The sequence below is a fragment of the Phascolarctos cinereus genome, unplaced genomic scaffold (assembly GCF_003287225.1).
Source record: "Phascolarctos cinereus isolate Bilbo 61053 unplaced genomic scaffold, phaCin_HiC Scaffold_9;HRSCAF=440, whole genome shotgun sequence".
Taxonomy (NCBI): domain Eukaryota; kingdom Metazoa; phylum Chordata; class Mammalia; order Diprotodontia; family Phascolarctidae; genus Phascolarctos; species Phascolarctos cinereus.
In genome coordinates, this window is record NW_027556402.1 from 22,721,657 (window position 1) to 22,748,068 (window position 26,412).

General features: G+C 40.8%; 1 protein-coding gene across 1 annotated transcript in view; it reads left to right on the forward strand.

Annotated features, from left to right (window-relative positions):
- The window catches only part of FRAS1 (Fraser extracellular matrix complex subunit 1), a 479,438-nt gene that overhangs the window by 178,892 nt on the left and 274,134 nt on the right, over nt 1-26,412 (forward strand). Inside the window, 2 exon segments of the mRNA XM_020988371.2 lie at nt 1,189-1,323; nt 23,607-23,750. Of these exon segments, the coding sequence (XP_020844030.1) occupies nt 1,189-1,323; nt 23,607-23,750 (279 nt within the window).

The window sequence follows — 26,412 nt, forward strand, 5'->3', positions numbered from 1 at the left end:
CACTGAATTAACCTATTTCTCTGTCTGTCTGTCTGTTGTTACCTATCTGTGTATCTATGTATCTATTTATTTATATATGCATGTATATATGTATCTGTTACTATCTGTCTATGCATCTATGTATTTATCTATGGATCTTTGTATCTGTGTGTCTGTTTTTGGATCTGTGCATCTCTGTATGTGTGTACCAAAGTATCTATCTGTCTGCCTATCACTACCTGTCTACACATCTGTGTATCTATCTATGGATCTTTGTAAATATCTGTGTATCTATTTGTAGATCTATGCATCTATGTATGTATGTATCTATCTTTCACTATCTATGTATCTATGTATGTATCTGTATCTATGTATCTGTTTCTATGTATGTTTCTATCTATTGCTATCTGTGCATCTATATATCTGTTTATGGATCTATGCATCTATCTATGTATTCATGTACCTATCTCTCTACCTTTTTATCTGTCTTTCACTGCCTATCTGTGCATCTATGTATCTATCTATGGATCTATGATTCTTTCTATGAATATATGTATCTATGTATCTGTGTATGTATCTGTCTATCACTATATCTATGCATTGATGTATCTATGGGATCTATGTATATGTGTATGTGTGTATGTATCTAATGTGTTTGCCTATCTACCATATGTATCTGTCTGTCTATGTATTCATCTATCTATCTGTCTGTCTGTCTATCTATCTATCTATCTATCTATCTATCTATCTATCTATCTATCTATCTGTCTATCTGTCTATCTATATTTGGGACAAGCTCAGCAGTCAGTGAGTTGGGCCCAGACTGGGAATAAGAAGGCCCTTCTTTCAGGACGTTTGCATTCTAACAGGAGAATGTGACATAGATAGGGGAGCAAGGGAAGTTTTGGTCTAGGTAGTGACAGAGACAGTGAGTGGATCCATAAAGTGGTAAGTTGTCATTTCCTGTTCAATTACAATAATATTATTGATTTATTACTGTTTCTGGAGCAAGAACCAAATGTGAACAGAAGGTATGGGAGTGAATATAGATGAAGGCTGAGCAGATGGCACCTATGTTGGGTAGGGCCTGGTGGATGTCAGGATGGGATGTGAAGCATGGTCCTAGAGAATACACGGCTAGTCATTGGGATGAGGTCTTTGAGCTAATTGGGTGTTTTTTTCCTTTTTTTCTGGATGTGGGCTGAGCAGCCTGCCAGCAGGGGTGTGCCACGTGTACCAATGGGTTTGAATGTTCCTCCTGCCAGCCCTCCCTGCTGGTGAAAGAAAGACAGTGTGTGGCTGCCTGTGGGAAAGGATTCTACCAGGATCATCACTACTGTTTAGGTAAGAACTGGCAGGGAAGAAGCTCTGTATGCAGTAGCAAACACCGGTCCTACTAATGTGGCTTGTGCCAGATCCTCCTTCTGGTTTCTTTTGAGATTAGTAAGAAAAGATACAAATGGAATTCCAGAAGTGAAAGAACACAAGTTTTGGGAGGAGAGGTGTGTTCACTGTAGGATTTTTTATTGTTTTATAGATTAAAGAATATTAATGCAACGAAATGCACCTGTAATATTTGTGTAAGTCATTCTGTACATGCCTCAGGGCATTTGAATGCTATTTAATTAAGCGTACTTTTGGTCCACGTCTGTCATTTGGTTGTTAGTTACATTCCTGAGCAATGTAGATACATGGGGTTTAAATAACAAAAGAATATTGAGAGCAAAAATCATTTTTACCAAAATATATGTGGCAAAGCAAGAGATATGGAGTTAAAAAGAAGAGCCCAGGGGAACAGACAAAAAGAATAACACTAATATTTACCACCCACACAATGGCACGTCTCTTCCTTAGCTCGCTGTCTGAGGGAAGTGCTTTGTATTCTGCAGACTGTTGTCCACATGGGAGTTGTTTTTCCTCTGCCCCTGTCCCTCGTGCCATATTGTGCTGTGACAGGAAGCTGGGTTCCTGACAAGCCGAGCCAGCTGAGCGAGCTTTGACAGGTCCCGCTGAGCCGGGAGGGAGCCCTCTCTGTGCGTGCCAGGACCCTGGATCCTCTTTCTTGGATTGGTGCCTCTGTTCATGTTTGTCAGGTTGCTGAGATTTCCTAGGCCTCCCGTTCTCCTTCTCTGTCAAACGAGCGATTTTGACTAGCTAATCTCTTAAAGTTTCTTCAAATCCTGGGAGCATTATCTCCGTCCTGCACATGAGGAAACTGAAGTCTCCATCAATAAGTCACTTGCCCAACGTTATAGAAACAGCATGTGATGAAACAGGGGCTCAGAATCAGATCTTTTAAACCCAGGTTTTCTGCCTGTAGGGATCTTCCCTCCTGGGTCACTTCATTGCCTTTAGATATCAACCAGCCTTAATCACGAGTAACAGCTCCAGTAGCCTTGACCCATTGTATGAGAATCAGGCCAGGGAACTCTTGGAAAGGGCTGGGAAGGGTCAGTCAACAATCATTTTTTAAAGCACCTGCTATGTACCAGTCACTATGTTAAGCAGTGGGGACAGAAAGAAAGACAAGGCTGTGATTCTTATAATCTAACCACTGCTCAGATTTTTACAATCTAGCCAATAGCTCAAAGATGCTCAGATTTCTTAAGAGTCTGGCTAATATGGCAGATCTTTAATAAACCTTGTTTTAGGCTGAAAAAAAAAGAAAGACAAAAATAAAAAATAAACAGTCCCTTCTCTTAAGAAGCTCAGAGTCTAATGAGGGAGACAACGTGTGAATCCCTATGTACAAATGAGATATTGGGGGTGGTCTCAGAGGGAAGGCAGTAAGATTAAGGAGGACAGGGAAAGGCTTCTAGCAGAAGGTAGGACTTTAGCCGAGTCTTGGAGTCCTCTTTGTTGACTGATCTCCCTTGCTTCTTTGTTTCTGGTTCTATTCTCTAAAGCCTAACAGAACAAGGGTACTCCCTCTTCCATGTGACAGCCCTTCACCTATTTGAAGACCCTAGGGAGCTAGGTGGTGGAGTGGATAGAATGAGGGGCTGGAGTCAGGAAGACCCATCTTCATGAGTTCAAATCTGGCCTCGGACACTTACTAGTTGTGTGACCCTAGGCAAGTTACTTAACCCTGTTTGCATCAGTTTCCTCATCTGTAAAATTAGCTAGAGAAGGAAATGGTAAAACCATTGCCAAGAAAACCCCAAATGGAGTCACGAAAGGTCAGACATGACTGAACAGCCATCCAGACACTTCTGAATCTGCTCTTCTCCAGGGTAATCATGTCCAGGGTCTTCCAGTGCTCTTTATATGACAGACTGAAGGCCCTTCGCCATACCAGTTACCCTTCTCTGCGCATTCTCCGGCTTATTAAAGCTCTCAAACACTGATGCTGAATCCATTACTTTCGGAGGTCTGGTGGTAGAGTCCAGAGCTCAGTTGCCTCCCGTTTTCAGTAACTATGCCCCTCTTAATACAGTCCAAGATTATATTAGCTTTTTTTTGGCCGCCATACTGATGACTTATATTGATCTTATAGTCTGCTAAAAAGCCCAGATCTTTTTCAGAACAGCTTCTAGCTGTGCGTGGCTTTCCCATTTATTCTTATGAAGTTGATGCCTTGTGCCAAGGTACAAGACTTTGCATTCATCTAATGAATTTTGTCTCTTAGATTTAGTCTAGTACTCTAGCCCAGAGGCTGACAAACTCCGTTTATAAAATGTAAACCTCGTTCTTAACTTGCAGGCTGCACAAAAATAGGTGATGGGCTGGATTTGGCCCATGGGTGTGGTTTGCCAATATCTGCTCTCACCTGTTAGGATCCTTCTGAATCTTGACTGTGTTGACCCATGTGTTAGCTTTCCCTCTTAGCTGTATGTCACTTGAAAATTTGATGAGCCTTTTCACATCTATGCCTTTCTCCAAGTCTTGATAAACATATTAAATACCATAGAGCCTAGAATAGATCCCAGGGGTACTCCAGAGGAGACTTTCTGCCCAATTGACATTGAACCATTAGCAACTGCTCTTTGAGCCTGGCTTTCCAGGCTCATCTGGATGTTTTATTGTCCACTCTGTGATTCTCCATTTCCTCCCTAAGAATACACAGTCCCTGTTCTTAAGAAGCTCACAGTCTGTGGGAGACCACATGTGGACAACCATGTATGAACACACTACAGACAGGGTAAATTGGGGCCCATTGTTCATCCTTAATTTTATCTTTGGTTTCAGCTCACTGTTACAATTTTGATTCCGTCCTTTCCAGTGTAAAGGGCGTTCTTTGTGGCAGAGAAAACAAATGACATAAAAGTCAAATGCTTCAGCTTCTCTCTTTTGTAAGTTATCATAATCCCATCCACTCCAAAGGCCCTGTCTCTACTTGGAGCCTTCTTTTCCCCAACATAACTAAAACAAAACAGAACAAAGACCCCCTTTCTTTCCCTTGCTAGCCTTAGCTCATTGTGAGCTTTTACATTTTGCATCCAATTTTTATTATATTCGTCTTCTGTTCTCTGACCTTGCTTGAATCTTCTGTTTCTTTTTTTTTAACTCTAGATTGCTTGGTGAGTTCCCCATGTATCCACATAGGCCTCTTCACACAAATCCATTTTTTTCTTCCATATTGGAATTGTTTCCATTTGTGTCTTCAGAATTTTATTCTTGAATACCTCTCATCCCTTCTGGGCTGACTTTGCCTGAAGTATTTAGTGTAACTATCTTTGCTCTGAACCCTTTGAAATTTGTTTTTCCTAAATCCAGGGAGCATGCACGTGAAACTATGGCTGGCTTTCCTTTCAATCTCTTGAATTCAAATTCTTGAATGGAGTGATCACTTCCTACCAACAACCAATAATTTACCTCTAATTGGACTGAAACGCAGATTATGATTTTTTCTTGTTGGCTTTTTTCACAAACTAATGCTTTTTTTTCCTCCTTCATATCCCCTTTTTTATGAGATTTCTATAGATTTTTTTTTTTTTGTGGAAGGGGGTTATGTGTAATTGAATGAGACACTGAATCTATTTACCATTCTCTCAATCCAGTGGCATGGGGGAACAGTGGGAGAATATTGTGGGTGGCTTGGGGAAAGAGAGTGGCAATAGTGAATATTATGGACCTAGTAGTATTTTTTTCTTTCATCATTTTTATTTAAACACGAAGAAAAATCAGAACATGCATTGGAAGAAATCCACTATTACCACCTATTTGCAATAGTCTTTTCATAGAATTGTAGCAATCACCAAAGAGAGAATTGTATTCACTCTTCTGTGCCAATTATTTTTTTAATTCCTTAAATAGTTCTTTTTTTTAGACTATTTTTTTTCCTGTTTAATAGTATTTTACCAAATAACATTTTGACTGTATGAAAGGCTTATGTTAAAGGATGACCTGGTGGTTCATTGGAGTTCATTTAGTAAATATTTGCAATTTCAGAGACCAAAGATGTTTCTGTTATGTGTAATAGCTTTCTGGGAATGAGGTTGGCAAGTGACAGTTATGGTGGTGTTCATGTTAGTGAGGTGTGAGGATCCAGGATTGTGTTAAATACTGGTCCATTATTATATGTGAAATATATAACTTTGTTGTGGATATTTAGTTTTGGAAGCTTTGTTGGAATGACATTCCTTGTAGATATTCTGAGCAAAATGAGTCACACACCTGTTCCTGTTAAGTAGACGCGTGTGTTTTTCTTGATAAGTGTCTAAGGTTTGGGTAATTCTGGTCAACTGCCTGAATTCCAATTTGATAAAACTTACTTATATTGCTCTTCGCTGCCCCTTTCCTTCCCCTCAAATAGATACCCTTCAAGCACCCTGGGAGCAGTTTTGCCTTCAAAGGGGCATTAATTTTTCCAGACCTTGTTTCCCTCTCTTTTTCCTTTTGCTTTGCCACGTTCTTTCACTCCATGCCCAGCTTTTTGCCTGGTGGTATTCTACTCTCATAAGGCTAGTGTTTTGTTCGGTTTCAGACGGAGGTAGTTAATTGCTTGTCCATTCCATCCAAGAGCTCACGTGTGCGTGCCTGAAGTAGAAAATTGCTGGGAAAATTTGTACTTGTTTCCTCAAGGGAATTAAACCAATTTGCTTTAGTTCAGCTTGGCTGAATTTTTTTTTCCTGTATAAAGTAAGAGCAGGAGGGGAGAGAAAGAGAGCTTCAAAAACTCAGAGTCAACCCATAATCATTTTTTATAGATTATCCCCTTTTTCAGACTTGACAGTTCTGGCTGCCTCTATTAGCTAGAAAACACTTAACTGAAAGTGTTTGAAGACCTGAAATTCCTTGTGATTTTTCATGAGACATTGAGAGTGTGTCAATGTATTTTTAACTTAAAAAAAAGAAATCTATCTTATAAAGATAAACAACAGTGTTTTTGGATGGATTTCTTTTAGTGGAAACTCAGCATAGTATGGTGCAGAGAAGGCTAGCCTTGGCATCAGAAAGCCCTAGGAATATGGCACAGTGGAGAGTTCACTGACTCTGGGGCAGAGGTCGTGGGTTCAAATCTCGCCTCTGATGCTTATTACTAGTCCGACCTTGAGCACACTTCTTTACCTCCCTGTTTCCTCATCTGTGAAATGATGGGAGTGGACTAGAGGCCTCTGAGGTTCCATCCAAGTGCAGATCTATGATCGTATGATGTCTCGTCTGTTCCATATATTGTGTGACTAAGTCACTTGGCTTGCCACCACCCTGGGCAACTCTCTGAGACTAAAAGTTGTAGATGAGTTGCTATTCTAATGTCAATAGAGTGAATTTCGCATCCGGAGTTAGCCATATTGATGAAATCAGAGACACCCCTCTCCCCTAAAAAACAGTCCCTTGGCTGGTTTCTGTTCAGTATAATTTATCACCTTATTGATCCATGAGAACAGAACACAGTGCCAAGGACACTGATTCCTAGCATTTGTGTAATTACTGTTCATGGGAACTGGGTTATGTAGAGTAGGTTGTAGAGTAGAAGGAAGCTCTCTGTGGCACACAGTGTCCCTTCTAAGACAGAAAGTTTGAATACACACAAGGAGAAATAAAAGAAGCTGTCCTCATGTGCCATTAGCCAACGGTCCATGGCTTCTGCTTTAGATAATTTTTTTACTGTTAGTTTAATTAGCATGTTTTTAATATTATTGTCCTTAGTAAAATTAAAGGATGTTGAGGTTATGCCACATTCTGCAGCCCATGAGGAGAAATGAAAGAAATTCAAAGCACAAGATTGCCTCAGAGTAGGGCCTTAACACATATTTGTGGTTTTGAACTGCATTGCAATGAATTCAAAATAGGAAGCTCTTACAGCTGGTAGCTCTTTGGTGGAGGGATCCATTGAAGGGATGTGGGAGTGAACCTTTACATTTTCTAAACAAATATTTTTACATTCATCCAGTTCTCTTTTTGTCCAGAGGGAATGGGGTTGCCTGACAAATGATCCTATTAAGGCTTCTTCCACCCAGGAATCTCTGTGTTCCTTTCCTCCCCCATCCTCTGGAGCAGGGGTGGGGAACCTGTAGCCTTGAGGCCACAGGTGGCCTTCCAGATCCTTAAGTGTGGCCTTTTGACTGAATGCAATTTTATTCTATAAATTGCATTCATCAAAAGGCCACACTTAAGGATCTAGAAGGCCACCTGTGGCCTCAAGGCTGCAGGTTCCCTACCCCTGCTCTAGACAGTGGACTTTTATAGTGAGAGGGGAGAGGTGTGACTATAGTTCTTGCTTATATAGCAGTGAAGCTGGGCTAAGAGCTCTGGATTCTGTGACATTAGAGATAGGGCTTTCATCTCCTTAAAAAAAAAAACATTAACAGTCCAATGAATGTTTCTGGCTTATGCATGCTACAGGCTCTCCGATTTTGGATCATGAAAAGATCTAGGGCTGGGATTCTTAATCTGTGCTCTGTAAATTAAAAAATAATATTTTGATAACTGTATTTCAGTGGTTTTCTTTGCGGCCCTGTGTATTTTGTTTTATGCATTTTAAAACATTTCTGAGAAGAGTGACCCCAGATTTTACAGGCAGTGTCCATGAAACACAGAAGGTTGGGAAACCCTGATTGATAAGCCTTGATCAAGTCAACATTTGGGCATGCACTGCAATGCTTGGCATGTAGTAGGTCCAAATAAAGGTTTACACCGTCATCCTCCCAATCACCCAGGCTCACCAGCTAGGTGTCATCATTGGTTCCTCCAGTGTTTCTCATCTGACGTCCAATCTGATCTGAAGGCTTGTCAATTTGACCTTCACAATATCTCTTGTATATGTCCCCTTCTCTCCTCTATCACTGTCACCTCTCTGGTGCAAGCCCTTATGACCTCATGCCTGGAGTGTTTGTTTCTTGCTTTTCTTGAGAAGCAGTTGGGGTTAGATGACTTGCCCAGGGTCACACAGCTGGTAAGTGTCTAAGGTCATATTTGAACTCAGATCCTCCTGATTCCAGAGCTGGTGTTTTATCCACTGCATCATCTAGCTGCCCCATGCTTGGAGTATTTTAATAACCTGCTGGTTGGTCTTCTTGTTTCCCCACTTTGGTACAACCTTCATTCAGCTGTCAGAATGAGCTTCCTAAAACACAGGTCTGACCATATCACTGCCCTGCCTTCTATTCAGTAAAGACCAGTGGCTCCTTATCACCCCCGAGATCAAATATAAAACTCTCTTTTTGGCTTCATAACCTCCTACCTTCCTGGTCTTCTTATGCCTTTGTTTCCCTTTCCCTTCCTGCACCAGATGCCCCATCTCCTGGATGATTTCACTGGTTGTTCCTCATGCCCATGATACCGTCTCTCTTCATCTTCACCACCCGGCTTTCCCGACTTCCTTCAAATCCCAGCTAACACCTCACCCTCTGACATTAGCCTTTCCCAGTCCTTAATCTTAGTATCTTCCCTCTGAGACCATCTCCATTTCATTTTGTAATATCTCCCTCATTAGAATGTGAGCTCATTAAGAACAAGGACCATTTTATACCTTTTATTGTATCCCTAGTATAGTAATTGGCACATAGTAGATGCTTAATGAATGTTTATTGACTGATTGTGAGAGAATGATAAAGGTTGAAGTCAAATGGTGGCCATCTTTAAAAGATACCTTTCTTAGTGGTGCCCTTAACTGACATGAGGGGAAAAAAGGTTTTTTGTACTTTGTATCTGTACCACTAAATCTCCGATTTAAAATAAGTGCCAAGTAGGTTCATATTTTTAATCTTCACAATGAGGTAAATGTACTAAATATAGTTCATTTTATTATTCACAACTTATTCAAAATCCTTATAAGTGGATCAGATTTTATAATGGGGGAGGGTTTAGAATGACATCTTTTTAAAAAATTAATTTATTTTAAACTTAAATGTTAAAACATACACAATAAGAAAAGAAAAAGAAACATATTGTACATTTAAGTATTAAAACTTAAATACAAAATAAGAAAAGAAAAAAAAGCTTTGCCATGTGCACAGCAATAAATTTCCATTTCAAGAAAGCCTATATAATAAATACTGTGTATTGTGTTCAGAGCTGTCCATCTTTTCTTTGCTTCCTTGTAAGTTTTCTTTTGTTCTCTGCTGTGTGCTTTTTACTTTGTTCTTCTCCCCCCACCTCCAGAAGGCTACAATTAAGCATGGACGGACACACACACACACACACACACACATACATACATACATACACTTACATACACATTTATTTGAATTATGTCTTTCTTGACCAACCTGGTGCTTATGTTCAGAAGTGAAAGGTGACCAGCTGGAAGCCTATACAGTATCCAGTAGGGTACTACTGATGTCAGTGACATTTAGGGACTATGCTTTTAGCAAAGGAAATCCTAGAGTTACCTATTCCCTGGAACTAATGGTTAACTTCTTGACTTCCACATCAGGGCAGACCATCTGAATTCGCTTTGCCAAATTTACTCTGTTCTATTTCCTGCTGTATTTGGCATTTGGGTTTAGAGTAAAGAGAGGAAGAGAAGAGTAAAAGATGGGATAGGAGCCTTGGCCCAGCATCTTTGCTTTAGCAGGCGGCTGGCAGGGCTAGGTGTTTGTCTGGGCTGTTTATGGATCCTTGCTGCGCATGCCAAAAGACAGAAGTACAGAACCAAAGCTTCTCAGCACTTAGCATAGCACTTGGCACATGGTAAGTGCTTAATAAATTCATTCATTCACTCCCTTGTTCCTTCATTCATTCATATGTCAGTATAGAAACCTCCTCACAAAAAAGGGGAATTTTCATTTCAGGCATATCCAGTTCTTCCTATCAAATGTGTATGCCAAAATGTTTCAGCTATGACTGAGGAGTGGATAATAGGCCTTTGGCATTTAGCCCAGCTTCTAGGGGCCTCACTTATTTTAGCAAGGCTATCCAGAACATGTTCGTATTCTCTCCCAGTCTCTCTCTTTCTCTTCTGTCTCTCTCTGTGTCTCTGTCTTTCTCTGTCTCTGTCTTTCTCTCTCTCTCTCTCTCTCTCTCTCTCTCTCTCTCTCTCTCTCTCTCTCTCTCTCTGTCTCTCTCCCTCTCTCTCTCTCCGTCTGTCTCTGTCTTTCTCTGTCTCCCTCTCTGTCTCCCTCCCTCTCTTCCTCCTTTTTCTGTCTCTTCTCTTTTTTCTGTTTGTCTCTGTTCCCTCTCCTTCCCCTTCTCTTTCTGTCTGTTAGTTTTTGCTCTATCTCTTATTTTCATTTTGTCTTTTCCTCTTGGTCTTCTCTTTATGTCTCTTTCTCCTCATGTTTCTCGTTTTTCTGTCTCTGTCTCTCTGTCTCTCTCCTCTCTCCCCTCTCCCCACTCCACCCTCTGTTCCACTGTCTCCTCATCCCTCCCTCTCAGATCTCTATAGAGCTCACCCAACACCTCTTGCTTAGCTCCACAAAGATCTGATATGAGTTTTGCAGGGAGCCAATGACTTTGAGAAAACTTCCATCAAAAGTCTAGTTTGGGTTGCTGTTTTCTGCTCTAAGCCTTCAGTTACTATAGGCAAATAGAGTCATGGCATCAGAGAAATCAAGCCAGCAACTGTGTGCCTGGCACTGTGTTGGCTGTTGGAGATAACAAATACAGTAAATGAAGCAATCTCTCCTTGCAATTAACTTATATTCTAAAGAGAGAGACAGCAGATACACATAAAAGTATACAGAATAAATGTGAGGAGAAGAAATACTGAAAAATACAAAGTAGTTGTATGCAAGGGAGATTGGAGAGCACTGACAGCCGAGGAGATTGGGAAAGGCTTTGTGTGATACTTGAGGTTCATCTTGAATAAAAAGGCTACTCTAATGCAAAGGCGAGGAGGGCGTACCTTCTGAGCAGCATGAGTTTGTTCTATAGCCAGGCTGCAGCATCTGTCCCCAGTCAGGTTTCCAGGGCCCAACTCTGAGAATTGGAGGGTTTCTTCTCTCCTGCCATTGGCTAGAGCCTTTGCAGACTATGATCCACACTGTTAGTGGAGATCACCTAGGTTCTATTTACCATCAATTAGCTTTTATTTTTTAATTTTTTTCCCATCAATTAGCTTTTATAGAGGGTTGTTTGCTTCCAAGATAATAGCAATAGCAAAGTACAAAATATCCCTTGATACTTTATGGATATATTCTCCCCGTACCACCTTGTCCTCTGGAGGGTATAGACTCAAATCTAACTTAGTTCCTACGTAACATTGATCCCACCATGTTCATACCCAAAAGCAGCACTGCGTCTTTGTTTCACCTACCACTGGGCTAAAGTTCTGAAGGTCACTCCATGTTCCATGGGACATTGGTGTTAACCTGGTTGCAAACCAGACTCTGGAGTGCCAGGAGGCTGAGATACCTCTAGGACTTTCAGACTCACGAGTTCAGAGGCTTCACCATAAGCAAAGTAGTCACCAAGCTCCTTTTGCTGAGACAGAGAGGAAATGTCTGGTGTAGAGAGTATTTTTTTAAATGCTTCCATGATTAGTTGAAGAGTCTTCTCTTCACCATGTGGTTAGCCTACCAGAACAAGTTACAGAAAGTCCCTGAATGCTCCAATGACTCTTCAAGGCATATTTATACTACCTCATTATGATTCTCCCCAGCCTTCTCATTGGAGAGAGATGCTCTCTGAGGGAGGTGGCATAATGCCAGAACTTCACTACCCAGGCATAGGGATGGCCAGTACAGAGACGGGAGATGGGCAGAAGAGAAGTCATTTTGCCTCATCACAGAGCACAGGAGGAGAAATAATGTCCAATGAGGCTGAGAAGATAGGTGGCCTGTTGTAAAGGGCGTTAAAAGCTCAACAGAAGAGTCGATCTGTTTTCCAGGAAGGAATTGAGATCTGTTGAGTAGAGAATGACATGATCAGGTGCCCATTTAAGAAAAATCACTTTGGCAGCAGCGTATAGAATAGAGTGGAGTGGGGAGAGACTTGAGGCAAGGAGAATAACTGATTGGCCCTTTTAGTAATTTAGGTGAGAGATGATGAGTGCCTGCCCTAAGGCGGGGGGCTGTGTGGGAAGAGGGAAGGGTTCTCCATTCAAGAGATTTGGTGGAGATAGAAGCTGCAGGATTTGGCAACCCATTGGGAAATCAGTAGATAGTTGGGAAAAGATCTTTGGGAGCATTACCATCATATTGTTGACTTTTGTTTTTATATCACTTTACTCTCTAAGTGTAAACATCTCATGTATAAATATACACATCTTTTAAAAAATCTGTTACCTATTGATTTCCTGGTTGAGTCACTTTTAGAGTCTCACTCTGTAATAGCTATTTAGTGGAAAGTTAGCTGGTGCCACCTGATTGTATTTTTTAAAAAATTGCAAGCACTTCATTTGCAAAGCTGGCTGGTCCAACCAAATGGACAAAGGGCAAAGATGAAAGAGTGTGTTATGGTGCACATCAAGTCAAGTCAATAAGCTGAGTGCCTGCTGTGGGGTCCAGAATTGTCCTATCTGTAAGAAAAACTACTGAGGCAGAGGTGTGAGCCAGTAACCATTTATTAAAGGGACCAGACCCACTTCAATAAATGAGACCTTAGATCTTCCTCACGACCCGAGATGCCTCCTTTCCCCAGGGCCTTACTTTTATAGGGCTTGATACGCACATACGTTGAAGAGGCAAAGTAAGATGCAAAGTCTCATTGATTGGCCCTCCTAGAGGGTCAAAATCAAGGAGTGCCAGAGATGATGTATGAGCATGGATGGTCCCAGGATGGGCAAGGCAAGGGTCATCTCCACTGATTAAGTGATCATAAGATGGACCCCTCCTTGTGTTGGGCAAGAGGGTGGTCCAGAGAAACAAAAGTAAATTGGAGGACTTTCCATATCACCTACACTGGGCAGGGTCATGCACTCATCGCCCGAAAACGTGAAGATCTTCTAGTCAGAATTCTTATGGTTAGGCAAGTGACTTTTATAACAACCAGTGAGCTTTATGATAGATTAGTGAGCAGTGAACTTAAAGCTTGTAGTTTAAAATTTGGGACCTAATATAAAAAATAGTCTGTGTGACCATATCTATTATTCCTATATACATATCCCATGTGTATATTCCTATAAATATGTCCTATGTAAAATATGTATTAATATATGTCATTCCTGTACTCATGTTAGTTGACTAGACTGATTAAGTGTATATTAGTAAATAAGTACAATACTAATAATTGCTAACAATGACTGCCCCTATGGAATCACACTAAGCTGATTAATACTGATTGGGGATAAGCTTGGAATAAAATGAGGGTCTATATTAATCATTTCCCTCACTACTATGTGGCAGAGATTGTACTAAAAGTGGGGGATATAAAGAAAATCGAAAACCGAACAACCACCAAAACAGACTCTGCTTTCAAGAAGCTTACAGTCTAACGGGGAGACAACATGCAGATGATTATGTAGAAGCAAGATATAGACAGGCTAAATGAGGGCTTGTCTCAGAGGGAAGGCGTTAGAATGGAGGCCTGGGAAAAAGCTTCTTTCAGAAGGTGGGATTTTAGCTGAGACTTGAAGGAAGCCAGGGAGGCCAGGAAGTGGAGGAGATGAGGAGGAAGAAAATTCTGGGCCCGATGGACCACCAGAGACAATGCCAGGAGTTCAGAGATGGAGTGTTGTATTGGAAGAACAGCCAGGAGGCCCCTGTTACTGGATCACAGAGTGTATAGAAGGGGAACATGGTGCAAGAAGACGGGAGAAGTTGTGGGGAGCAGGTCACGAAGAGATTTGTGCAGCTTGGGTTGTTGGTACATTTTTACAAACAACACTGTTCTGGCCATTTGAAAATCCGAACAAAGGAACTACTGATAAGATGTGAAAGCAGCAACTGAGACAGTGTGCTAATGCTACCATTACGTCAGGGAAACGTGTCCTAAGAGGCAGATGGTCCAGGAAACAAGGCCCCGGAACCTTTTCGCCTCTTACTGGAGTGGAGGGACTTTGAACAGAAGAGTAAGACAAAGCATGTCAGTGGCCGTTCCCCTGGTTCATAGGAATTTGTCATGAAAGTCAGATGCTGCCTATGGGAGAAGCTTTAGAAATTTCACTGGAAAAATATTTCATTTTTCTTCTTTTATAAGAGAAATTCTGGGTCTGATGTCTCTGCTTTTAGAATTACGAAGACAAAACAGTTATCTTTCTTTTCAGGGCAGATTTAGCCTGAGATATATATTGGTATATTAGGATCAAAATGAGTCTTTTTAGGGCTGTAGTGAGTTGTTCTTTATGATAAAGCATAGCTCTAGAGCTGGAAGAGATGTCAGAATCGATTTCATGCAACCTCCTCGTTTTACAGATGAGGAAAATCACGTCCATAGAGGTTGAGTGATTTGCCTAAGGCCACACAGGTAGGAGGTGGCAGAAGCGGATTTGAACCCAAGTCCTTTGCCTTCAGAGCCAATGATCTTTCCACTCTTCCCCTTCTCAGAGAGGGATCCTTTCAGATAAAGTATTGATATTTTTGTTGTTCTTCAGTCATGTCAGGCATGTCTGACTCTTCATCACCCTGTTTGGGGTTTTCTTGGCAGAGATACTGAAGTGGCTTGCCATTTCCTTCTCTAGCTCATTTTTACTGATGAGGAAACTGAGGCAAATAGAGTGAAGTGACTTGCCCAGGGTCACATAGCTAATAAGCGTCTGAGGCTGAATTTGAACTCAGGTCTTCCTGACTCTAAGCCCAGCGCTTGATCCACTGTGCCACGTAGCTATCCCATTGATATTTAGAAAAGAGAATTAATTCTTCTTTCCTAACACTCCCATTCAGTATCATGATTTATAGGCAGCTAGGTGGCTCTATGGATAGAGTGCTAGACCTGGAATAAGGAAATCCGGAGATCAAATCCAGCCTCAGACACTTACTAGCTGTGTGGCCCTGGGCATGTCACTTAACCTTTGTTGGCCTCTATTTCCTCAACTATAAAATGGACATAATGATAGCATCTTCTTCTCAGAGTTGTTTAAGGATCAAGTGAGATCTTTATAAAGTACTTTGCTTTATGAATTTACAAATAAATAAAATTTTTACATATTTATTATATCTATAAATAAATTTATAAATAAAATAAATTATAAATAAATTTATAAATGCTAGCTATCATTTGTACATTTTAAAAATTGTAACAAGACATGATCCAACACATACCACTAAGGATGCTTGCAGAAGGTCAAAAAATCAGATTAAAAAAATAACCAAATATAATGGTTATCCTAGGCAACATGAGCCAGCAGAAGGGCGATTCTGCTATAGCACATTTTCACTGTTAAGGAACGGTCATTGATCGTTCAGGAAAACTGGGGGATATTTTGAGTGGCAGTTGTTTTGGTGAAGCAGTCCTTCATTGGAGCTGAAATTAGGGGAGAACCATGTTTGACTCCTAGCTTAGACTCTAGCTTTGAGATGCTGTCAAATCATTTAATTTCTATGAGCGTCAGTTTCCTCAGCTGAACATTGGGCTGATAATATATTTTTTTAATTTAATATTTTATTTTTTCTTCTACTTACATGTAAAAATAATTTTAACATCCATTTAAAATATTTTAAATTCCAAATTCTCTCCCTCCCTCCTTTCCTCCCCTCTTTGAGAAAGGCAAGCAATTTGACATAATTTATACATGTATAGTCATGCAAAACATATTTCCATGTTAGTCATGTTGTTAAGGAAAACACAGACTAAAAAAATGCCAAGAAAAATAAAGGAAAGAAAAGGTATGCTTTGATCCACATTTAGACTTCATCAATTCTTTCTCTGGGGATGGATAGCATTTTTCATCATAAGTCCTTCATAATTGTCTTGGATCATTGTATTGCTGGGAATAGCTAACTCATCCATAGCTGATCATCATACAGTATTGCAGTTACTATATACAATGTCCTTCTGATTCTGCTTATTTCATTTTGCTTCAGTTCATGTAAGTCTTTCCAGGTTTTTCTGTAAACATCCTGCTCATTATTTCTTATAGCACAATAGTATTCCATGAAAATTGAGATGATAATATTTATACTAATGTATCTGTATATGCGCTTGTCCTTTTGAAGTAAAGCATTTGTATAAGATGTAGAAAAGTCTAGGAAGGCAATTCTCCCATCTACCTGTGTGAATTAGGAAATATTCTGCAAACTGTAGCTTTAGGGAGGTGTCTGAGACACTGTAAGTGTAGCAATAATGACTTTTGAGGGTCATGCAGATGGTATGCTTCTGAGGCAGAACTGGAGCTGAGATGTTCTTAATTCTCCAGCCACTTTTCTATTTGTTATGCCGCTCTGTAAACCTTATATAAAAACCTCTATATAAAGATGACCTATTCCTATAAGTATCCAACTGAAGGACTGCTTCAGTGTTTCTTTGTAGAGCAGAGGTGGCCCTAGTGTCTGGGAGGCCAGGCTGGTAGAACTCTGCTTCTCACAGGTGCTGTTCACCTGGGAAGGATTCCAGAACGGGCCTTCAAAAAATCAGCTCAACTGAGTTTGGAGAAGTACACCACCTGGAGATTGGCCACTGGGTGATGGGTTCCTTTTTGTGGCTACAGAAATTAATGAAACAGTCTAAGATATGGTTTGGTCATCATGTATGTCATTAGAATAAATAATAATAATAATAATAATAATAATAATAATAATAATAATGATAATTGATATTTATATAGTTTCTACTATGTACCAAGCAACTTTGCTAAGAACTTTACAGATATCTCATTTGATTCTTACAACAACTCTTGGAAATAGGTCCTGTTATTATCTCCATTTTACAAATGAGGAAACTGAGTCAAAGGTAAATGACTTGCCAAGGGTCATATAGCTAGTAAGTGTCTGAATCTGGATTTGATCTCAGGTCTGGTGCTCTATCCACTATGCCTCCTAGCTGCCCGTATTGATGAAATCAAGTTTATTTTTGAAGGTGGTCCATAGTTAGGAATGATATTTGTTGTGTAACAGACATAGGAAATGGAGAGAGCAATAATCAGATCTCTGCTTCATATTTGTAGACCTTCCAAAATGGTAATAAAGGAGTAGGTGAAAATGCTGCGAGTGAGAGAAAGAGGGGAAGAAAGAAGAGAACAGAGAGTGAGAGAGGAGAGAGAGAGAGAAGAGGGAAGGAGAGGAAGAGGGGAGGGGGAAGGAGAGGAAGAGGGAGAGAGAGAGGGGAAGAAAGAAGAGAAGAGAGAGGAGGGGGGAAGAAAGAGAAGAGAGTGAGAGAGGAGAGAGAGAGAGAGAGATGAAGGGAAGAGGGAAGGAGAGGAAGAGGGAGAGAGAGGGGAAGAAAGAAGAGGAGAGAGAGGAGGGGAGAGAGAAAGAGGGAAGAAAGAAGAGAAGAGAGAGGGGAGAGGAGAAAGAGAGGAGGGAAGGAGAGGAAGAGGGAGAGAGAAAGAGGGGAAGAGGGAGAGAGAGGTGAAGAAAAGAGAGTGAGAGGAGTGAGAGAGAGGAGGAAAGAGAGGAGAGGAAGAGGGAGAGAGAGAGGGGAAGAAAGAAGAGAAGATAGAGGAGAGGAGAGAGAGAGAAGAGGGAAGGAAAGGAAGAGGGAGAGAGAAAGAGGGGAAGAAAAAGAGAAGAGGGAAGGAGAGGAAGAGGGAGAGAGAAGGAGGGGAAGAGGGAGAGAGAAAGAGGTGAAGAAAGAAGAGAAGAGAGTGAGAGAGGAGTGAGAGAGAGGAGGAAAGAGAGAAGGAGAGGAAGAGGGAGAGAGAGAGGGGAAGAAAGAAGAGGAGAGAGAGAGAAGAGGGAAGGAGAGGAAGAGGGAGAGAGAAAGAGGGGAAGAAAGAAGAGAAGAGGGGGGGAAGAAAGAAGAGAAGAGAGTGAGAGAAGTGAGAGAGGAGGGAAGAGAGAAGGAGAGGAAGAGGGAGGGGGAGAGAGAGAAAGAGGGGAAGAAGAGGGGGGAGAGAGAGAGAGAGAGAGAGAGAGAGAGAGAGAGAGAGAGAGAGAGAGAGAGAGAGAGAGAGAGAGAGAATAAGAACATAGGGATGGAAACAAACATGGTTCAAGATACAACCTTGGCTTCTAGGAAGGTCAGCTCCTTGAGGGCAGAGACTCTCACTTTTATTTATGTATTCCTCAGGACCTAGCATGTAATAGATGCTTAATATACTCATTGATTAATTGAGCAATGTCTCCAGTGATGGGATGATCAGAGGAGTAGGCTAGAGAAGTTACCAGTGAGGTAGGAAAATTCGCTGTTATTAAAGCCAAGCAATTGGGGAGAGTTTGAAGAAGAAGGGTTGGGCCAGCCTTGACAAATGGCCTCAAAGATAATGAATACAGAAAAAAATCAATGTCCTTTGAATGAGCAAGAAAGAAAGGACAGTAGCTTTAGTAGCTAGGTGGCCAGGTATGACGGAAAGGTGCCTTTTTAAAAAAATCATAAGGGAGACCTTAACATGTTTATAGGCAGATGGAATTGAGTCATTGAAGACAGAAATTGAGATGCGATAGGTGGGGGGAAACAGAGTCAAGAGTATATGTTTGTTGACTTCTGGGTCATGTGACCAGTAAGTTGGAGGAATAAATTTTTTCTCTGGTCTCCATTAACTCTTCAAAAAAGCCCCTCAAACACTCCCCCCCCCGACCTCAAAGAAGAGTAATGTGCTAGAAATAGATCAATTATAACTGGATAGGTAGGACAAGAAAGCAAGAGTGTGAACAAGGGGACAACAGTGGAGAACTATTATTCATAATATGCTCACTCAGAACCCTTCCTCTACGAGCCTCCATATTGTGGCAGAGAAACAAACCAGTCCATATCCTCGAGATTCATTCAGGAATTTCCTTCCTCCTGCAGAGATATTTACCTGCACACCCACTCCCTTCTCCCCCGCCTTTCTCCTAGTGCCCTGTTATAACATACAGGGGGCATCAGCTCCTCCCATCACATGGGAGGAGAAGAAAGTATAGGAAGGATGGGACTTCTGCTTTCCTTTTCCTTGGGGATATCCTGAGGTTATGGAACCCCAAAGAGGGAGAAAGCCTGACTAGAATATCTACCTCACCCTCACCCCATTTCCACAAAAAGCTGCAGATGCTGATTCAATTCAGTCAGAGAATTAAAGAACTGAGGGACCTAGGATAGGCAAAGCTCCAATTTGTGTGGTTGCACCAGACCTGAAATAAAGGGGATTGGAATCCAGCTGGGGCAACACCTCTCTACTCAAAACCTGCTTGGGGTAAGGATTGAGACTGGTAAAAAAGCAAATTTTCCAATTGTGGGAGTAGTTTGGGACATATTTGTGCTCTAGCCCAAGGGTAAATGCACCATCTAAGGGGGAGGCTTCAGAAAGTGAGCTCTAGGGGAGTAGCTGGTGGAGAAGATGAGAGATAAATCAAAGATTGCTAAGCAGCAGTGAAGGCTTATTGTCAAGTAATATTAATTCGAGAAGTAGCATGGGATTATGTATAAAGCTGATAGAGGCAAGAAGATCTGAATTCACGTCCTCTTAATGCAAACCGGCTCAGTGACCTTGGGCAAGTCACTAAAACTCTGAGCGCTCCAGGCAGCTCTTGAAGATTCCACAGTCCATACCATTGGCTAGGTCTCGAGCCTCCATCTGATATTGTCACAATCAGTGATTGACAGTTCCCATGAGCGTGATTCTTGCACAACTGACTACTCAAAATGGTGACCCTTTTAGATCTTAAACATAATGATTTATTTAACAAAAAGATAAAATAAATAATAACATAGATACTCATATTTTAGAGCAAATTAATAAATAATAACAAAATACAGTATAAACCTTGATCACTCTCCCGCTAATGTTTTCGATATTTGTAATGAAGAATGTGCACACACTTATAGTATCTGTTTAGAAGCTGTGAGGGAGGAATGACGCGGGTGTTTAGGGGAACTCAGAGCTTTGACCTGTAAGCTTGTGTGTTATTTGTCTTTTTAGGAACAGCTGCAAGTTAGAAAACTTCTCTGCTCCAGACTTGATAATGAGTGTGTGGGATGTTCAGGTGTCCTAGCGTTTCTGGTGGGAGGGCTGCCGAGCCCTTAGCAGGGCTGCTCTTCTAATCTTTGGCATCTGCCTCTCACCCAACTCCCGCCTGTGGCTCCAAGAAGCCATAGCATGTGCAAGGGCCACCACCCAGGAAAACCTTCATGGCACATGGGCAGGTTGAGGGTAAACCACAGGCCTCAAACCTGTCGGTGAGTGAGGGGGATGTCCATCCCATGCCTGTGAAGACTTCCTTAGGTGGAATGGGCAGATACGAACAATTTGTTACAATAGCCATGGATGTGGTCCAAGGGGGTGCTGTGGAGTGCTCAGAGCTTGGTCAGACATCAAAGACATCAAGGTCATCCGCTGCGTCCTGGGCCATCACCAGCCGTCTTGATTTTTGTCCTGCCGCTGGACTTCATTGACTCAGGAACAGACAGTGAGGCTGACACGTGTGCAGCTCTGCCTCACTTGCAATTCACAAGCAAGACAAGACATCCCCCATGATGTCATGGCTCCTCTTTGAAAACATAGGACAAATGACTTGATTTTTCGTCTTCACTGCTCTTGAGCTGGGAGAATCTTCTTTCTACCCAAACGTAAGCATTTACAAACTCTATGTATAGTCATCCTGAGAGGGCATTTAGAAAGTGTTACCTCTTCGTGTGAATAACAGTTCTCTTTAAGTCAGAGCATTGTAAAGCTTAGCAGATGGACACTCTTTGGGCCCTAACCCAGCCACCTAGCCCCTCCCCCAGAAGCTGCATCGTCCAATCAGAATAGTTGTCGTTAGTTGTCCTTTGTTCTCGAAGAGGACCATGACATTAGGGAGGTGAGGCCATGACATGCAAGTGAATTGGATTGGGGCTCCCAACAGCACACCTTGCCTTCAATTCAACTCGTTAGGACACCAGAGTGTCCTCAAAGTCCAGTTGGCTTTTCCTTCTCCATCCAGTGGTGGCAGCAGAGAGCAACAGACCCTCCCGAGACATCTAGCGGGACCAAAGGGTAATGGCTGTCCTTGGAGCACTTGGCCAATGAAGTCACTTCTCTCTCTGACCAATCAGGAATCACACAACTGAAGCCTTCTGTCAACTAACTGCTTCATACTGCCATTGTTTGGACAGAGTCCTCGTCAGCCCCACTGCTCTGTCCTCAGGTTTCTAAGTCAGATTCGTCTATACTTGGCTCCCCTCTCATATTTTTAATATACTTAAGTGGTTTAAGTAAGAGCCTTCTCTCATTGAATCTACTTTCACTCAAAATGTCTCAACTCCCCAAATCTCCCCCTATCAAATTGATGATTGTTTTTCAAAGTCATGCCTCAGTCTCCAAACGTTTCATGATTTTTCATTTTTTAGTGTTATCTTCTTGAGTCACATATTACATTACAAATGTAATGCAAATTACTTGCAAATTATTTGAAGTACCATCATGCTCTGGAACTGTGAAGATTTCAACAGTCTTCCATTTATTCAGTGTCCTTGAAACTCTTTATACTCTTATTTTCCCACTTTTTAATTAATAAAAGATTTTTCTGCCTCTTAAAATATAGTTTTCCCACAAGAAGATTGAGTCTTTATGTTTACTTCATTTCACATTCCTTCCCAAACTGTTTAAATCCCATCTGATGTTATTACTTCATACACACAGTAATATATGCAGCTGTTTCTCCATGCATGAATGGATATATTTGTATATAGTTTTTATGAAAACAAGCTTATTTTTCTATTGTTATTAGGTATCAAAATGTTCATCTATAATAGTAGCAGTATCTTTTATCCTTGGACAATTAACATAAATCTCTTTCTTACCCCAAATACTTTTCTTTCCCTTTTCATCCTTAAATTGCTCCATACAAAAAGAGGCTTAAATGGAAGATGTGCCTTATATCATCCCCCTGGTGAACATTTGCAGGCAAACTTCAGGATAGAAGGGCTAGGCAACACCATTTAGCTACGAAAAGGTAAATTATTTTACATTGGTAACATATTTTATGTTAGATCAACACTGCATAGATCTTTCTCACTCCAAACAACATCTAAGCAAAAGCAAGCATTTCTATTCCTGACCATCCTTATATTTTTTCTATGTGTGTACATATATCTAGATATGTAATAATATCAAATAGGCAATAAATATATAGATTACATATAAAAATGTATATGCAAAGATAGCAATAACACATATATATCAGTGTTTCATCAACTAATAAAATATATCTTAGTAAAAAAGAAGACAGAATCAAGGAAGGTACAAATATATGTCACAATTCATCATTAAAGCAATATGTTTGGTTCCTGTTGCACTGTATAGAAATCCCACGAGTTTAATATTTCTTGCACTTTTATTTTCTAAATTTCTAGGTACTTAAAAAAATCGGTAGCATGTAATGGTAGCTCATCTTAGTTGAGGTTGCTATAATTATAGATCTCTATTAATATGGTCTGTTCTTGTTCTCTCTCTCTCTCTCTCTCTGTCCAACTGCCATATCAAGGTCAGATGGAGTTGGAGTTTGACCTTCTCTCATCATCCTTTACCCTTTTTTTTTCTTTTTTGACTGAGGTATACCTGGTAAAACTCCCTGAGTCTCTGGCGGGGACCACCATACATTATCTTCTGAAATAGAGTCTTTCTTAGTTCTGTTTTTTTCCTCTAAAGCTATAATTTTCTTATTAGTTCTTATTGACTTATTTTGCAACATAATGATTTCCAATAGCCTTTGGTTTCTACTTGAGTATAGTAACTTTTTTGACGTCTGTTTTGTATTCCTGGTCACCTTAGGAATTTATATACCTTCTTTGTTTTGTGGGTCTTTCCTTAGAAGTAATATTAACAATTCAATCACATCATGCTTTACAGTTTACCAAGTACTTTCCTTTTAATAGCCCTGGGAGCTAGAGTAGTAAGAACAAATGTTTGGGAAGTCAGGAGTCCTGAGTTCTAATCCTATTTTGACCTTGGGCTAATCATATCATTTCTCTGGGCCTCAGTTTCCTCATCCTTCCAATGAAGGACTTGGGTGAGAGCTCCAAGGCTCTTCTCAGCTCTGACATTCTATGATTTAAAAAGAATGATCCTCGTTTTATAGATGGGGGAACTGAGGCCCCCTTTTTCAAGGTCATATGACCAATAAATCACTAAGCCTGGACTAAGATACAGTCTCTGAACACTAGATGCACTTCATTTTCTTGTATACTTTGCCCCTTCCCAACATCTGAGGAGCAAAGGTGTCAGCATCCTAGCGACAGTTCTAGAGCTTTAAAACAAAAACTTTAAAGATGGTGGTTTTGCTGTTCAGTGATGGTGTGCTTGCCTCCAGGTTGCCACAGGTCCTGTGCTGCGTGCTCGGGACCAACCAAGAAGAACTGTGTGTCTTGCCAGGATCCATTTCAAGTGCTCAGAGAAGGTTCTTGCGAGGACAGCTGTGGTCGGGGGTTTTACAACAAGAATGGAGTCTGTGAAGGTAAGAAGATGGTACTCAGTACAGCTGGTGTCTGCTTTCCTTCTTTTCCGTCGTCTTCTTTCCCTTTCACCAAACTTATAAATCCATAGAAAGAAGTTGATTGAAACAAGAACCCATTGGAGTGAGGTGAAGCACCTTGGGTAATGGTGCCATTGAATGATGCCCAAAATAAAACACCAGCTTTTTAAATACATCAATAAATAGATAAAGTCTCCGTGGCATAAGGGAATAGGATAGATGTTCCTAAAAATTAAGAGAGCTGAACTAACATAACATGACCCCAAATAATTCCAAGAGAGGTAACAGGGCATAGGGGTTAGAGAGCTGGTCTTAGAGAATGGATGATGATGATGATAATGATAGCATTTACATAGCTAGCTCTTTAAGGTCTGCAAAGTACTTTATGTATGTTAACACATTTGACCTTCACAGCCAACCTGTGAGGTAGGTGCTCCTATCACCATTTTACATTTGAGGAAACTGAGGCACAGAGAAGTTAAGTGACTTGGCCCAGTACACTGCCTCATGTACAAGAGGAATCTCCACTATTCTGTCCTCAACAGACAGCCCCGGCTTGAAGATTTTGTGGAAAGGGTAACCCACCACCTTTTGAGACAGCTTAAATTTAGGCAGTGTTTCCTTAGTCAATTTTAAATTCTTCTCTTTGCAAATCCAGTTCCCAGTTCTTCCTGCTGAGACCAAACCAGAAGTCCTAGTCCCTCCTTCACGTACTTGGAGATAGCTGTCAGATCATCTCCTCAGAGGCTGCTTTTCTCCAGGCTAAGCAGGCCTAATTCTGTCAACCTATTTGTTTATTCCATGAACTCAAGGTCTTTCACTGTCCTGGTTTTCCTACTTTGGGCATGTTCCAGTTTATCAATGAACTTCTTAAACCATGGTGCCCAGAACTGAATTTAATACTGCAGTTAATATATGGCTCAGGCAGGTTGCCAAGACTGCCATTCCCCTCATTCTGCATCTGCTGATTCGTTGAGCTCATCGTCCACTAAAGCCTCCAGCATCCATTCCAGAATTGGCGACCTCCCCCCAATCTAGCATTTACATATTTATTTTTATTTATATTTAATAATTAATTTTAATTTACTTTATAATTTTATTTATATATGTATATATTTAATATTATATATAATTAATATATTTATAATTTATTATATTTCTAATTTCTATGCATCATTCATTCATTTATTTATTTATTTACGTGCTTATTTATTTATTTATTTGTTGTTATATTTAATCCCATTGAATTTCATCTTCTTAGGCTCAGCCTAGGGCTCTTGCTGATTCAGAGCCTTGTGGATCTCTGATCTGATCTAGGATGTCGGCTCTTTCTCCCAGCTTGGTGTCCTTTGCAAATTTGATGAGTATTCCACCAAAGTCTCTGGGAAAAAATATTCAGTAACACTGGGCTAAATACAGATCCCTGGGTTACTCTTCTGGAGATATCCTGTCAACGTGACATGGAACCATTAACAACTGTCCTTCCAATCTAGCCAGCCAACCAGGCATGACTCCTGAATTCTGAGAATAGTTGTACTCTCATCTCATCACATACCTCTGTCTTCCCTTATAAGAACAGTAGGAGTTACTTTATTTAGCACAGAGATGTTCTGTGACATTCCTGAGTGAGACCTGAATCAGATTAAAATGGAATTTGGAAATATTTAATAAAACAAATAAAAATACAGTGAATTATAGAGTACATTACATTTTGAAACTAAGTCAGTTATACAGTCTACATGGATCCTTGTGTATGGATTAGCAGCCCCTTGTTTCTACTTGAGTTTGACATATTGCTTCAGCTGATGATTTGCTAAGATCTAGGTGAACTATATCCACAGTCAGTAATTCTGTCAAAAGAGGAAAGGAGGTGAGTCTGACATTCCATGTTCGTGATAAAGCCAGGTTGGCTGTTTGTAATCACCCCTTCCCTTTCTAGGTCTTCACCAACTTTGTCATTCAGTCATTTCAGTCGTGTCTGACTCTTTGTGACCCCATTTGGATTTTTCTTGGCAAAGATACTGGAGTGGTTTGCCGTTTCCTTCTCCAGCTCCTTTTACAGATGAGGAAACTGAGGCAAACAGTGTTAAGTGACTTGCCCAGGATCACACAAGCTATTAAGTGTCTGAGGCCAGATTTGAACTTAAAGTTTTCTTGACTGAGTCTGCCCCAGCTACCTGCTTAATAATGATTCTTCAATTTTCTCAATACAGTTAGGTTCAGCAATGTAAGGTTTGCAGACTCAGTTCTCTTTTCTTTCTTGAAAACTGGAACAACATTTGCTTTTCCCCAATCTTGTGGTATCTCTCTGGTTTTCCATAATCGTTCAGGTATTACTGACAGGGGCTCAGTAATCCCACCAGCCACTTCTTTCAAGAAACTTGAGGATAGAGTTCACCTGGGTCACAGTGGCTTAAAATTACTCAGAGCAGTGAGGTGCTTTCTTCCAACTCTCCTCTCTTATCTCAGACATCTAAGGACATTCTGTTAATCTTGCTCTGCCATTTCCTGTGTAAAGGTCATTCAGATGAGGGTCTGGGGCCTGTGAGTCAGATTCCCTTTGAGGCAAAGGGTGAAGATCTTGGCTTCAAAGGGAATCTGACTCACAGGCCCCAGACCCTCATCTATTCCTTGCAGCACAATA